Source organism: Petromyzon marinus, chromosome 43 (genome assembly GCF_048934315.1).
Source record: "Petromyzon marinus isolate PM22_M1 ecotype Great Lakes invasive population chromosome 43, UKy_Petmar_22M1.pri1.0, whole genome shotgun sequence".
NCBI classification, from domain to species: Eukaryota; Metazoa; Chordata; class Hyperoartia; order Petromyzontiformes; family Petromyzontidae; genus Petromyzon; species Petromyzon marinus.
The window spans coordinates 5,616,994-5,632,945 of NC_133709.1; the positions used below are offsets into that span (position 1 = coordinate 5,616,994).

General features: G+C 48.7%; 1 protein-coding gene across 3 annotated transcripts in view; it reads right to left on the reverse strand.

Moving 5' to 3' along the window:
• The window catches only part of ADCY9 (adenylate cyclase 9), a 71,969-nt gene extending 60,198 nt beyond the window's left edge, over nucleotides 1-11,771 (reverse strand). For 2 of the 3 annotated variants that reach the window (XM_076073732.1, XM_032970096.2), the window contains exons 1-2: nucleotides 11,245-11,441; nucleotides 7,690-9,385 (exon numbers count right to left, since the gene is read on the reverse strand). In XM_076073732.1, the coding sequence (XP_075929847.1) occupies nucleotides 7,690-9,385; nucleotides 11,245-11,262 (1,714 nt within the window). In that variant the 5' untranslated portion in view covers nucleotides 11,263-11,441. The other variant, XM_032970097.2, reaches the window with a different exon arrangement.
• Between the last annotated feature and the right edge of the window lie 4,181 nt (nucleotides 11,772-15,952).

Genomic DNA, 15,952 nt, shown 5'->3' on the forward strand with positions numbered 1-15,952 from the left:
GCCCAAGGCTCAGAGAGTCAAACGAAGACGCCCCAACAAAAGACTGGGTTCTGTCTTGAACATTATCATTATTATTATCAGCAGCCATGACCAAACCATTGCTGGATAAAGGCTGTCCCCATCTCTCTTGCAGTCGCACAACGCATCAATCCCTCTATCACTTGCATATGAGCCGATTTCATTGCTCCATCTCCATGGCGCACGTTCTCTTTGACACGCTTCCCTCCCTTGGCTGACACTGTTGTTTAGACTCAACAAATCGATGTATTGTGTTTTTCATTTATTTCAGTTCATTGATCAGGTATAGCCCTGTGAGCCATGCGGCTCTTGACTCGGGTGCAACCGCAACAAACAAAAACATGAACAAGGAACATCTTAAAGTGACTACACGCAACAGAAAAATCCAGGAAAAAACAGCAAAGTCTTCCAGCTAGTAAGGACCAGCTGACAAAAGACTTCCTCAAGGGAGGCCCATGACAGGTAAAATATCTGTGTGATCCACCATGACCCCCCCCCCCCCCATGTCTGTGGCCATTGCACCAGGGATTAGGCTACACTTCATAAGTTGAGCCTATCCTATTGTCGGGTGGGAGGTGAAGTGTACGACAAATTAACATTCATGCGACCTAACCCGACAAACCTCATCATGAATAATATTGGTCGCGAAAGCAATTTTACTTTTGCCAGCAGCACAAAATTGCATGGGCGACACTCAACCAAACGTAAACATTTTGAGGGTGTCCGGACACCCAAGACACCCACAGGGTGGCTGCGCGCCTGCACTGCACTACAGGGCGCGTGGTTTACAGGGGCGCTCCCGATTGGCACACCCACACCTCTCCTGCCCTCACCCGCCCTTCTCTGTCGGAGTGAACCTGGCCACGGCCGAGAAGCGTGCCGCCGCTGTGCGCCACACGTTGGGTGTCAGGCGGCCCCCTTCGCCGTGGAAAGGGAAGAGGGCGAGCGCATGCACGGCGCGGCGCCACTACGCTGGGGGTCCTTTGATGTGAAGAGGCAGCGGGCTTGGCAGCCTTGCCCGCTGAGGGAATGGCCCAGGAATGCCAGGAAACCCTGGCCACATCGCCCATATTGTTCTGTTTACCGATCGCAATCGCAGGCAGCAAATACAAAGCCTCGGGGGCGAATCTGGGAACGCAGGGGACCTCCACTGGGAGCCTGGAAAAAAAAGAGGCTCGGATGTGGAACGGATGTGGGTTATAGTCTGTGATACGGGAGTACATTTCAGCCATTTGGTCTTTATTAATGATAATAAAACAATAACGGAGGCAGCTGGGTGGCTCATGAGACCAATGCACATGTCAACGAACTTGAGTTAGATGCTGGGCTGAAGCCACAGACTGAATACGTTTCTCTCTGCAACAGTTTTTTTTATGGCTTTTACCTGGTAAGTTGTACTAAAAACCCAGACTGAAATAGAGGATTTCGGAAGATTAAAAAAGATGGCATTACACTGAAGTAATCTGAACTCGGTGCCCAAGTCAGAGGATGCCAAGAGCATTTAAAGGAACACCGAAACGACCATTTCCTTCCACAACTTGATCAGGGACTAATAAGATTAGTTTTAATTGCTGAACCAAAATAATACATATAATGCTTGACATTCCACTTCTCTGTAAAGAGCTTTTTCTTTGTAAAACCTAATCTACTATTACATACTTTAGGTATCCAGATCACAGCAATCCACTCGTGTTAAGCCAAACAATCTTTGCAATATGTTTTCTTGTTGGGCGAGGGAACGATTTCCTACGGTTGTATCTGGATGATGATGCAATCGCTTTGAAAAGACGGGCAATGTCCCAACCACGCTAATTACTGAAAATACAGCGGCGAGGACCGCATCTGGAACGTCGTTGATGAAGAGCCCCGGGGACACAGGCGTGAGCAAACACGATTGGCCGGCCAAGAGGATGTAAGCACGGCTCTAATAAACAAAAAACAACTTAAGTTGTTTATTTATAATTAACCGCTTTCATAACAAAATAGTTGCACATACACACACCAACAAATGCACTTTTCAATTAGCCATATTGTGCACATTGCAGTGCATAGGTACGTATTTAAATGCACAGTGCACACCATCTTCATCGGCCATGATCTAACCGCGGGTGGATGAAGGACTTCCCCGCGCTGTCACCTTCTCTCGTGGTCTTGCGATACAATAAGCCCTCTCGCACCTGCACACGCGAGGCGATTTTATTGCTCCATCTCCACAGTGATGTTTATCTCAGGTGCATTTCCCCCTTTAGTCTCGACCACCAGCCACCATTCCTTCTAGCAACGGGTCCTGCCCAAGCAAACCTCTTTTATTTCACAATATGATGTCTTTATTTTGCCTATGTTCTCAAATCCAAGGTTGTCCTTTTCTTCTCCCCCCCTGTAACTCGAAGCATGCCAAGCTGCGCATTGTTACATTGCTTTTAATAAAGTTTAGTTTTCCAAAGGAACTTCAATGTGATCTTGTCTGCCCCATATTTGTTCATTGTATTCCGATCTACCTTCAACAACTATCCTGGGTATAAATATTCTGATGTGTTTTCCATTTGCATCACCTCTGACAAGATGTAAATTCCCTCGCCTGCTATGCAGGTAGTCGTGGGTTCCATCCTGACACTGACGGCTGTATTTTTGGAGTTTGCATATTTTCCCCGTGGTTGTGTGGATTTTTCTCTGGGTCCTTCGGTTTTCCCCTCCACATTAAGAAACGTGCGTTTAGAGTATTTGGCTGCTATACAATCCACATGATAAGCCACCTTGTTGAGCTATCATTTGTGGTCAGGCCGCTTCTGAAAAAGAGCTATATAGCTCAAGTGGGCCTTACCTGCTAAAATAAAAAAAGTTTTAGTTTAGTTTATTTGTTCGCGAATTAACTGCACAATGCTTGTTAAACGATTTGGCGAAACAAAACGATGAATATAAAATGGTTAGAACATTAGCTATTTCACATTATCTGGTGACGGTCATAACAACCCATGGAAATCAACAAAAGACAATGATCTTGTTCTCTTTCATTCCCTACCATCTTCGTTTCAAGATGATGACACCGAAGCTATTTCCAGAATAATGTGAGAACCTAATAAGAAGGCTGCACAGTGGGCTTCAAGATAAATATGAACAGTAGACATGACAAGTGAGCTAATTTAGCACGTATATATACACGTACATATATTAATAGTGCTAATGCATACGGATAATGATATTTGTCTTTTTTAAGAAAAGTTCAAAACAATATATTTGATGATGCTGTTTTTAAACTACAGGTTACATACTAAACATTCCTGTATACTGTCTATTATTTTTCAACAATACTACTGCGAAGACATTGCTGCAATGTCTACTGTAGCCACATAAACTCAAGTCTCCCGCGTGTACAGGAATGAATAATAACATTATCCATTTACCACCACACACGCGCACACTCGTCACGAAAGCCGACTCCCTGAAATCTAAACAGCTCCAAGCCCAAAACACCTCTAAAGCCACGTGGGTCCAAGCTTTTCAAATTAATTTAACGTGAAGTGGCTTCACGACTGATACAAGACTGCTTATGCAAAAGTGGCACGTGTAACCTACAGGGTGCTCATAATGGAATCATCCATTATCAGATAATTACAAATGGGACAACGGTTTGAGCTAGGTTGGGAAAAAAAGCGATGTGCACACACACACACGCTTGTAGCAAGAAGGTGTAATCGTACGAGTTTCCTCCCTCTAAACCTCCACACGTCTGCTGTGGTATAGGCGGCGGACGTCATATCAAGATTCGAGCGTCCCGACATCTCTGGCACGATTATTATAAATGCTTCGCTCACCAATACGCGTCGGTTTACACTATTAATATACGTCAGGAATGCTGAAAAGATACCTGGGACGCAGTTCAAACTTGCCGTCCATTTATGATTCTTTAACGATAGATATGATACCTTTACGGACACTTCCATGTGATCAAATATTAATTGCAGAAAAAACATCACGAGTTTGCTACAGAAACATTACCGATGGATTACACTTATTGATCCACGAAGGGAGAGAAGAGAACTCTGTGCGCACCAGATAGCAAGTGGCGTGACTCCTGTAGAATGCGAATTGTGGTGGCAAGCGAGAGTGCAAGTTGGGTGGGTTACACTCGGAAGGCACACAGCCAGTGTCGTGCCGAGGCCCGCTAAACGGCGCAACCCAGCCAATCGCAAACACGGTCATGGAAATGGCACAATGGCTCGTTGTTATTAATAATCGGGCTATTCAAAATGCCCTTTTACATTTTAATTCCACACTCCAGTGTTACCAAAATAGTCATCTTGGCTTAACGAGAGCGTGACCTACGGGCAGGGCGAGAAAGCATTTACATCCAAAATTAAGTATGAGATGCATAATTGGTGCAATGCACGTAATTACAGAACAATGGCCATTCCCAAACGCAAAGAAAGCCTGCATAATCGCAATTGCATTGCCCATTACCAATTAGTCCACACTCTGTAATGACACAATTACAGTCGCTCTCGTGAAAATACTAGGAATAATTACTCCGTGAATTGTAACGTCTGGCTGCAATTGACTCCTGCACTTTACAGAAGCTGATTCTTAGGCTTCCAGAGACTGACAAAAAGCTCAACATTCACAGAGCTGAACTAGACATTGAATCAAGGAGGACTAGCAGGGTCTATGTCCAAACGTGCAGATGTACTGGTCTGAGATACTACATTGATCCATGTAGAGTCCTGACCCCGGGGTCAGAAAATTATATTGGTGGTAGTTTAGTTTGTAATGCTAACCGTAACCGGGCAAGGGGGGGGGGTCAGAGGAGGGGGTGTTTTGCCGGGCAGTGTCATATTGCGATAACATGTTTCGTACCCCCGTGGTTCAAATAATGTATAGTATTCTTTCCCCGTGGTCTCAATTATACGTGGTCAAATACCCATCTCGCACTGGAATCACCAAACTAAAAAGGCTGCGAGCCGATACCCATGAACAGGGTTACTGTTGGTGGTGATCATCACGAGTGTGAACGACCTAAGAGCTGCGCACGTGGACAATCCGTGCTCAACCAAATGCTGGGACCGAAATAAAAACCAATCAAACGGAAGTTGAGCGGAGAGTCAAGAGACACATGGCCGCTTATACGACCCATTTTGGAGGACAACAATCCTCGCCAATGACCTCGAGCACAGGAAAGGCGCGCGTGACACCTATTGACAGGTGTCACCGGCCACACAATCCTGTGCTGTCTTCCAACTGCATTTTACAGCGCGTTTTTTTATTGCGAACGGCCATTTTAAGAAAAACACAACACAGCCCAATGAACTTGAATCGTTGAAGGGGGAGGGATTGTATCCTGTACTGTATTTGCACAAAACGTCCGTGTTTTAATCTTCATGTGAATCCTGCTCTTCCCCCCACCCCCAGCACAGCTGGTCTAACTGAAGAGCAATAGCTCAAGCCAACCATCATGGGAAACATAGACAACAACTGACATGTCCTGCCACATTTGATCAAGCACATCCTAAAAAACTATTTGCAATTGTTTTTTTTTAAATCGTTATCCCGTACAGACAACAAATAGCATAGTGTTGCCTGTCCTGGTAAGAAAGACCTACCAGGTGCAATAGGCTGAATTTTTTTAATGTTATTTTATATTTGGCTTTCAAAAAAAAGAAATAATTTGCCAACACGCGGCAGCCAGATTACAAAGCAACGTGCAATTCCGCTTTCAGAAGCCCCTTTCAATAGCTGAGCGACTCTGAGCCAACCAAAAACGAGGCCTCTTTTTATGTGTGCACTGGAGTTTTCCAAACAACTCTTCAGTAATTTCTCTTAGCTGCTCTGCAGGGATCCCCACTTACTTGAGGAAGCAAAAAATGTGTTTCGCTTGCTCCAAGCCCTGTTTCTGTATGGCCAACGGGATATGGTCAGTTTGTAAGAAAATCTACATTTTAGGATGAGTTGTTTTGTTGCAAACAGTCATTGGTAACACGACTGATGGGAAAATATGATTATTTCCTTGCTATGGGAGTGCAAGATTTAAACCCAGCAACCTAAGCAGTACCGGTTAATTCCATGGACAGAGACACAGCCCTCTCTTTCAAGGCAACAGCCTTTGTCAGGATTTCACCATTAAGTAAGGGCTTCAAAGAGGACATCTCCTTGTCTTTACTGTACAGGCATTCACGGCAGTTAATCGAGCACTGCACATTGGACTTGAACCAGCGTCACTGGATGTACAAACATGGGGCTCTTGATGAGAACAGTGGCTCAAAGCATCCGAGGGTTCACCCAAGGTCAACAGCTTTTTTTTGTTCCTTACCAGCCTCGGCAACTTAAGAAAGGGGCACCTGCCTGTGTTGAGTTGATAGTTTTACTCTGAAACACTGGTTACATATTTTTTAATTTAACGCTTTCGTGACTGCAGGGATTCATATTCTTGGTTCTTTCGGTAAAGTCACGTAGAAGGGAAACAATATTGTTTTATATTTTTATTATTTTATTGTTTCCCTTCTACGTGACTTTACCGAAAGAACCAAGAATATGCTGGTTACATAGTTTTAAAGAATTGGAAGCAAACTTTACCGGATTGTAAATGCATTTGTATGGCACTCAACTAAGCACAGAGTTCGCAAGGAGGCTACAGAAATAGGTTAAAGAAACACAGAGTTTCAACTGCCTAAACTAGCATTTAAAAACCTCATATTTGAGTCAGGACCTCGGTGGAAATGGCTTCGATCCTTACACGGGCATCGTGTAAATAAGTCGCCCAGCTACCACTGTTTTCAATCAAGTTGTGTGTGTCTGTTTGTTACGACTCAACCTACTTTATGTATATGCATTTGTATTTTATGTTCGCCCTGAATACTTCATGTTTTTTTATTTATCTGTGCTGCGTGCATAGCTTTCATAGCAGTAGCCGAACAATAATTTCAGTTTTATGATGGGATTTTATACATTCAAATATGTATGTATGAATATTATGCAACGGTTTTCCCACATCAATCAATACCAGCTTCTAGTATTTTAACTATTGTGGCTATTCTAAGCCTACGATTAACCTCCATCCTAGCTCAGCAAAGAGACTTCTCACTCTGGCAAGTGCATTACGAGAGAACAATCACCAATTGTTTCCATTTTCTTACCTGCGGTGTAGGATATTGAGCCATTACACCTGCACACACTCAACCTACACTTGAGAATGACATCACATGAGCTATTAATATCCAAATTACATCAGGCAAACCCATGCAGCGTGAAAGAACATGTTATATTTGAACCATGAAACCCTTGCATTCTATCAAATCGCATTCAAGCAAATAACTTATTCTCTTGCATGATCGCGGTTGCCGTTCCCATGAACGTCACTCATCGAATCCTCCACTCATGTCGAGGACTTGGGTCTACCGGACCAACCGTTTCATCTCATCACTGTGTTCAAAGACCACACTGCATGTCGCAACACGTCTCTCTTTCTGCTTATTTCCTCGCACTGTTCGACTTTGAAATACCTTCCCATTAGCCTCTTATGTTACAACTTTGCTCAATCCACATTCGCTCTTATCTACTACAATTCAGCAACACCGTTTGTTGCTGGCTGCATGCTCAGCAAACCACAATGACAAATAAACTTTGCATGAACAGTGAGAATGAAAGCAAAAGTAGGACGAGGGCCATGGCGCCGGGCCTTACCTTTCAGCTGCTCCGCGAGCACCGCGTTGGGGCCGATGCGCTCGAAGAGCCGCCCGTCCTCCATGGTGTAGCGCTCGTCCAGGCACAGCGCCGTGGCCTCAGACACGTGCACCTTGCCCGCGACGCCCAGCTGCTCCATCATGTTGGCGAGGTTCACGTCGTTGGAGAGCACGTCGAACTTGAAGCGCTTCATGCCCAGGATGCCGCACAGCACGGTGCCCGTGTGCACGCCCACACGCATGTCCACGGTCTCGCGGTTGTCGCGGCAGAACTGCTCGATGGCGGCAATCATGCCGAGTCCCATCTCCACGCAGCACGCGGCGTGGTCGGTTCGCGGCTCGGGGCAGCCCGCCACGCAGTAGTAGCAGTCCCCGAGCGTGCTGATCTTCTCGCAGCCCGTCACCTCGCACAGCTTGTCGAACCGGCCGAACAGATCGTTGAGGAGGCGCACGAGCGTCGCCGCCGACTTGTTGGCGCTCATCTTGGTGAAGCCGACGATGTCAGCGAAGAGCACGCTCACCTCGCTCATGCGCTTCATGGTGAATGGGCGGAAGGGCAGCTGCTCCCGCGGAATAGAGCCCTTCTTCTTCTTGCGAGGACCGGGGTTGCTCGCGGTTGTCGGCGCCGACGCCGAGGAATTTGCTGCTGCCGCCGCTGCAGACGCGGCGGCGACCGGGCAGCCAGGGGCGACACAGCGCCGGGGTGACACCTCGGAGTCATCGTCCCCCTGCTGCCGCAGTAGTTCATCGGCAATCATGCGAGGCATCACGGCGTGAATCATCTTCTCCTTGAGCGCCTTCTCCACCTCCAGCTCCTTGCCGTGGATGATGGACTGGCCCACCTTGAGGAAAGTGCTGCGCGAGCGCACCTGCGACATAATGAAGATGTGGATACCTATGGCGTGGATGCACAAGTGCAGGAACGCCTTCCCCACTACCGTGGCTGCCAGCCCTTCCGTGTGGGCCCGTGACAGCCAGCCTGCGCTGACGTTGGGGAGCAGCAGCCCCGTGCTCCAGAGCTGCCCGACCACCTCAAACAGCACCGAGTATGAGAGCCCGAGCAGGGCGCACGCATACAACGGCAGTGGCATGGCCGTGTACAGCAGCAGCAGCACCTCGACGCACACCGCGAAGCTGCCCACGGGCGACAGGTCCGGTGGCAGGAACGGACGGGCGGGCACGAGCGCCGCCGCCATCGCCAGGGAGGCACCGGCCAGCGCCACGAAGAGGAGCACGGCGAGCGCCTCGCGCACGGCGCGTCGCCGCTCATAGGCACGCAAGAAGGTGAGCGCCATGAGCCCGGCGCACAGCAGCAGGAAGGAGAGCGCGGGGGCGAGGCGCGCCGCCCTGCGTGCATCCCAGTCCAACGCGTACGTGAGGGCACGAAGGAGGCACGCGGCCGACGCGTAGGCCAGGGCATAGCGGAAGCGACGGCGAGTCTGTGGGTAACAACGCTGCTCGCACGCCGCCTCCAGCTCCAGGGAGTCGAACTTGGGGTTCCACCAGCTGGCGGCGGCACGCTCAAACAGCTGGGGCAGACGGTGGCGTCGGTGGCGTCTGTGGAGGCGCCCTCCGGGTCGCGAGGCCGAGTCGCCCGAGCAGCAGCTGCTGACCCTGGCGCGGGTCAGCCTCACAGAGACGCCGCCATGGCCCCGCGTGTCGTACAGGACCTCACTGCCCAGCGTGGCCATTGTTGTCTCCACGCGCACACACACACAAACACAGTGTGATAAACCACAACGCACCTAAGTGCTATAATACCTGGAGTGAATAACCACATTGCAATGTATTTTATACAGTGTACAATTAAGGTGCAGCACTGCAATTGTTTGCTCACGTCACGACTGGTGGGAAGGCTTTCACGAGAGGGGGCCACAGAGAGACCCTCTAAAGAGTATCTGGGACTACTTTAAGATGCTGGGGAGACGTCTTTAAAGATGTGCGACTTTGCACATTTACTTTATCACCAGATACGTGACCTACCAAAAGCCAAACGACTGTGGCGTAGCCCCATTCATACTTGTGGATGTCAAGAGGTAGAGAGGGGGATGGAATCAACTTTTCTTAAATTTTCAACCAGTGATCTCCGGATTGCAAACTCTGTGTGCCAACCATTACTCCATGGCAGCATCAACAGTGTACATATCCACCTCTATGATACCGCACGATTAAATGCAGGGTCATGTAGGGAGAATATTTTTTTGTTTACATTGTTGTGAACGTAGCAGCCTCCAGTGGCTGGAGTGATGAAGTTAACCCATTACATACAAAATGCGTTTGTCATTTTACTGCTGGATGAGGTCCTCCCATGCGGGTGCGGTCGTGGGGGCTTTAAGACGCATAGAAGTTCAGTGCAACAATTGATTTTGTTGCACTGCCCTCCGATGTCCTCCACGGAGACGCTATAAACGATGTTGTCAAATGTAACGTGTAAACTCTTATTCGCATTTAGGCACAACATAAAGCATGTGATTATAATCGTTACAATGCCAGCCACTGTTGTAATTCGCTGGAGAACTTGTGAACGGCAAAAGGTTTCGGGAAAAGGCTATGCTTTAAATAAAATACAATCAGTAAACAAATATAATTAATATAAACAAAATATCCACTCCAGTATACAATTCCGCGATGGTATATTCTGAGGCGCGGTCAACAGGTTTTGAGGGGATATTAATTTTCAAAACACGGTTTCACAACTACAGTATATATTAAGTTAAAATCCTCCCCCCTCCCCCCACATATTATAATGCACTAATATTGTACGCGATTGTGCTCCGAGTCGATACGTTAATTAATTGGAGGTCCAATTTATTTGTCGAATTTTTTTATCTCGTTCTCACAACTTTTTGACCACCACCCGATCGCAGAGCGCGTCACACGCACGTAGAATAGTAATTTAAAGGGGAAAATGCGACGAAGCAAGCATGCCATTTGACGCGAATAGAATTCAAATTAAACGACAATACAAACAAGCGACGACATTAAACGTAAATACATTTTCAATACAATAAAAAAAACTTTACAAAAAATGTAATGGCAAACATCGGGGTTAAAAAAAAAGAGTTCCACGATGTAACGTTTTATTTAAATTATTTAATGTATTGTATTTAGCGCCTTAACTTTGTCATGACAGTGATTATCATCATCATAATTACCATTATTATGATTTCATTATCATTCTTTACCACCGCGTTAAACGCTGCGCCCCTTCAACATCGCCTTTCCGAGCCACACCGGCCTCGGCTGGTTGCTCTGGCCGGGCCAGCGAGCTCCTCGGGCCGTAGCTCCGCTAGCCGAGCACGGGGGGTTCGCGCGGGCGGGGGGGGGGGAGGAAGGCCTCAACGAGATTCAACCGCGCTCGCTCGCAATAAATGTCGCGTTGAAAGCCGAGCAAACGACGGCGCTACGTTAAATCTCCACGGCGGAGCGAGGAAACCCCCCCACCACCACCACCAACGCATCTAGGCGCCAATGCCTCTGCACTTAAACGTTCGCGTTAATTCGCCGTCCGAAGAGGCGACGCGAAGTTCGACGGCAGAGCGCACAGAGTCCTCACCCCTCCGCCGTCTCTCATCCTTCACGCCCGGCATCAGCCCCCCGCCGGGGATCTCTCTCCTCATTTCTAAATTAGCACAACTTTGTTCCAAGCGGCGCCGTGGTTATAATTGTTAGGATTGCTCTCGATGTCCGCGGTGGTTAAGTGAGTAAATGTTGTTTATTCTTATTTCTCTCGCTCCCTCTCTCTCTCCTCTCTCTTACCTGAGGGCGCGAGGGGTTTGCGCCGAGCGCGGCTCCCCGCTACGTGTAGTCCATGGGCATTCCTCCTCCTCGCCTTGCCCTCTCTCGCCTTCACCGCCTCTCTCTCTCTCTTTCAACCTCCTCCCCCTCTATTTTACCCTCCTCCTCCCCTTGTTGTTGTTTAGTATCTTTACAATTTAATCTTCCAGGCTCGTGACCAGTCGCAGTTGCTCCGTCTTCGCTTTCCACCCCCCTCCTCCTCCTCCTGCTACTCTTTACCCACCCAGCCTCGGGGAGTTTTTTGCCGCTCCTCGCCTCGTCCACCGCCGACCCCCACCGCCGCCGCCGGCGCGCGCGCGATGCTGCGGCACTGACCCCGCCCCTCCCCTCCTCCACCCACCCCCGCCCCTCCCCTCCTCCACCCACCCCCGCCCCTCCCCTCCTCCACCCACCCCCGCCCCTCCCCTCCTCCACCCACCCCCGCCCCTCCCCTCCTCCACCCACCCACCCCCGCCCCTCCCCTCCTCCTCCACCCACCCCCGCCCCTCCCCTCCTCCACCCACCCACCCCCGCCCCTCCCCTCCTCCTCCAACCACCCCCGCCCCTCCCCTCTTCCACCCACCCCCGCCCGCCACCTCCTCCACCCACCCCCGTCCGCCACCTCCACCCACCACCTCCTCCACCCACCCCCGCCCACCACCTCCTCCACCCACCCCCGCCCACCACCCCCTCCACCACAACCGTCTGTCGCATGCACCGCACGCACCGATCCCACCACATTCGCTCGAACCTTTCACAGACCGTGTCAACCCGTACGGCTTATACCCCGTACTCTTGGTACAGGCAAATTGAGTTTGCAGGTCCATACGGCGTACAGCCGTTTCAATACGGGCAAGGGGCCGTCCATAAATGACGTCACGCACCTAGGTGGGGGGGGGGGGTGTCAGACATTTGTGACGATGTGTGACGAGGGAGGGGGGGGTTTGAGAAATGTGACGTCACATCAGAATGCGCAACTTTAAATAAATATAGAATTGTTATAACAACACTCCTATAACATCAGAGTGCAGCGCCACATTAAATACGCACTACAATGACAATAGTTTAAAGCGATTTGAAGCATGTTTTATTTTCAAAATGGTTTTCGGGGGGGGGGGGCAGAGCTTTGTGACGTCATATTTGAGGGGGTGGTCTGACTTTTGTGACGCCGTGTGACGAGAGAGGGGGGGGGGAGGTCAAAAATCGTCCAAAATCGCGTGACGTCATTTATGGACGACCTCCAAAACAACAACAAAATGTGTCTATGTGTTTGTGTTTCTTCCTTGTGATGTGACTTTATAGGATAAACGTTGAGATTTATAAGGGCACGTGGTGACCACTTAGGTCTGAATTGACACTGGTAAGGGGTTGACAGGTATGTTCTTATGTTTGCACTTATATACTGCCCGTCGTCGTGACGGTATTACGGGGTGGGGGTGCTGTGGTTGCGGTCTTTGTGTGTTTTAGGTTATTTGTGGGGGTCTCGTTGTTGTTAGGTCATTGGCAGAGTTTTGTTTTCCGCAGTTAAGGGGAGGGAGGTTCGCGTGGTACCCGATGTGTTTGTACTATTATGCGGCATCCGATTGAGTGGTTAATGATCGTTTATGCATTTCAAGATCTGGACTCTGAAAGGGGAGGAAAAAAAGGGCCAAGTTTCCGACTCAAGCGGCGCAGGGAAGTTTCCAGCCCTGCCTGCATACACCGGTGGTGGGAATTCCACATTGCTATGGCAGGGTTACGTTGAAACATGACAACCACAACACAGTACACGCATTCATGACACTCCAGACGACATTCCTCTTGAGTATAGTTATAATAAGCCACGTAGTAAGCATATCACTTTGTTAAATCACAGGCTGTAATTACCGTGTTAGGCTATGGCAATCACCCGGAATGCCTCTTCTTTTCATATCTTGGCTTATAAGCCTGGCCAGTGCTTGGATGGGCGGCCACCGCTCATGGGAACATATTTTATAGACTGTTGCGTTGTTACTTTGTTAGCAGAGGGCAGTGCAAAAAAAATCCATTGTTGTACTGCACTCCCTATGGCCACGCGTCTATACTGTCCGCCTTCACCAACCCGTGCTGCCCAGCGTAGTGAAGTATGGTCAAACAACACTTACGATCTTGCACGGCGTGGAGATACTCTCAGAGAGTACTGGTCATGGACGTATAATTACTTCATAATAGTTTGATGCACATTATTTCACCAGAATGCTTAACGTTAACATCGCATCATTTGTATAATTTACGGTTATTGTTCTTATATACTGCGTGTGTACAACACTGTCATGCAGTATGCATGCAGCATGGTTATGTTCGATGTCCAGACCTTGAATTTGAGTGTTCTGCTCCTGTATAAAGGAACGGAACACATACGAGAGAATCCTCGTCCACCGTGGAGATGGAGCGACGGAATCAGCCCGTGTTTGGTGGATCGTTGCATCGCGTGGTCGTGAGAGATAGCGGCGACTTGGGGGAGGCCTTCATCCAGCAGTGGATTTACCAAGGCCGATGGTGATGAACGCATGCAAGTTAATTGACGAGGCGTGGAGTGTATGCACATTGATGAATTGGAACAGACCGTGCAATGTGCATTAATTTTTGCACTTAAAATAAAACGACCGCATTCTGCCCGCGTCTCTATAAACGCCTTCGGTGTTACCTATTTCTATATTTAACTCCTCACAATACAAAGCATCCTGAAAATTATTGTAGCCCTGCCCATGCAGAACATCAACAGAGAGTCAGCCCCCCCACCACCACCCCCTGCAGAATCTGTATGCAGTCACGAGGGACTCAAGTCCCGACAATGCATCTTCATCAAATAGTGGAGAACAAGGAGGCTTTAACGTGGCAGTGGCGTTTGGAATATAATTTTTTTTAAATACACATTTGTCCCGGGGCTAAGGCGATGCCCGCCATCCCCATGACTGCGAATCTGGAGAGTATAGTGAGTGAGTGTTTACCCATCGTGCGTTCAACAGACACGCCGCTTCCATTTGGCCGGGTGCAGTTGTTCAAGCGTTCTGAACAATTTGTGCACGTCGGTCAATCCGCTGATGAATGGAGACTTCTCCCACGGCTGGTCAATCCGGGTTGGTGAAGGTGGGATAGGAGCGGGTGGGTCAGTGCGTGCTGAACGATGTTGATCCACTCTGCCTTCTTCTGCCCACCACGCATGTATGCTGAACTTCTTTCGCACCGTACGTAGCCAACCGTGCGAAGCGGAGGCGCGGAAGGGGGGTGGGGGTGAGGGAGTTCCAAAGAAATTCGTTTTTCAATCCGGATGATTTAAAAGTGCATCGCTTCAGTTGCTTCCTAATATCGGAAAGGAAGAGCGTTCCAGACGGCCGCAGAAGCATCTGAAAGAGCGCGATGCGGCGACCACCCGTCTTTGTTCAATGGCTGGCAGCGAAAAGCCGGTGCTGTGAGGATGACCGGAGTTGGCGTGATGGTTTCCGCTCCTTGACGAGATGAGCAAGGTAGTGTTGTTCATTCGTGGCAAAACCACTTTATGCGTAATTGAGCGCGCGACCTTATGAATGCATTCGTTCGGCAACCGGAAGTCATTTTCACGTGACCTTTGGCAACCTGTTGGTGAACGGGTGGTCACCCGTTCACCAGCACTGCGCACGCTCGAGTCTGCTGAGCTTCAGAAGATGTGACGAGATCGGGAACATCCGGGACGACGTGCGACACCACAGTGCTTCGAGCCGGCACTCGTTGACGCTGCTGCCCTGCCTGCCCCTGAGGCTTGGGCTGTGTCGCACGCTAAAGCTGTCTCTCTCTCTCTCTCCTTTCTATCTCTCTCTCTCTGTGTCTCTCAACTTTGCCTACCTCCGCCACCATCCAAATTCTTCCCGAATGTAGGTTTTGTGTATTTTGTTTTCTGTAAAATGTCTTGAGATGCGTTTACATTTAGATGCTATCTAGCATGATGTTGTTTTTGTTGAATACAATATAACGTGCATCCTGTAACGTGCACATATTTTGTTATGAATCGTCTGGTGATGATTTTAAAGCAATAAAGTTAAAGTCTTACAGAGTCGAAGAATCCATGTCAAATTGTCGTTGCGAAAGATGAATGAGCTGATTTGCCAGCACAGAAGAATCCTTCCCCTACTGGACATATGTAAAAAAATATCTTCATAGCTCATCGGATTCCTCCATTGTAAATAAAGATTGTTAATTCTGAGCTGACGGAGAATGGGTGACGATGTTGCCAGTAATCTGACGAGAGGGGCAACGCTCCGTGTTGACTCTGCCATTGTTCAGTGGCACAGGGTGACCCATCGTGGAAGATAATCGGTACATGTTTTATTGGTGTGTGCGAACATAAAAACGACACGGGGTGTTAAATCATGTTTGTTTTTCAGGCAAGGTCCTGCACGCGATTGCCTGTGCGGTGCAAGATATGACCGATGGCTTTTTGGTATAAGTGGGTGTGGAATGGTCTTTTTTTTACCAAATCAATGAAATACGGT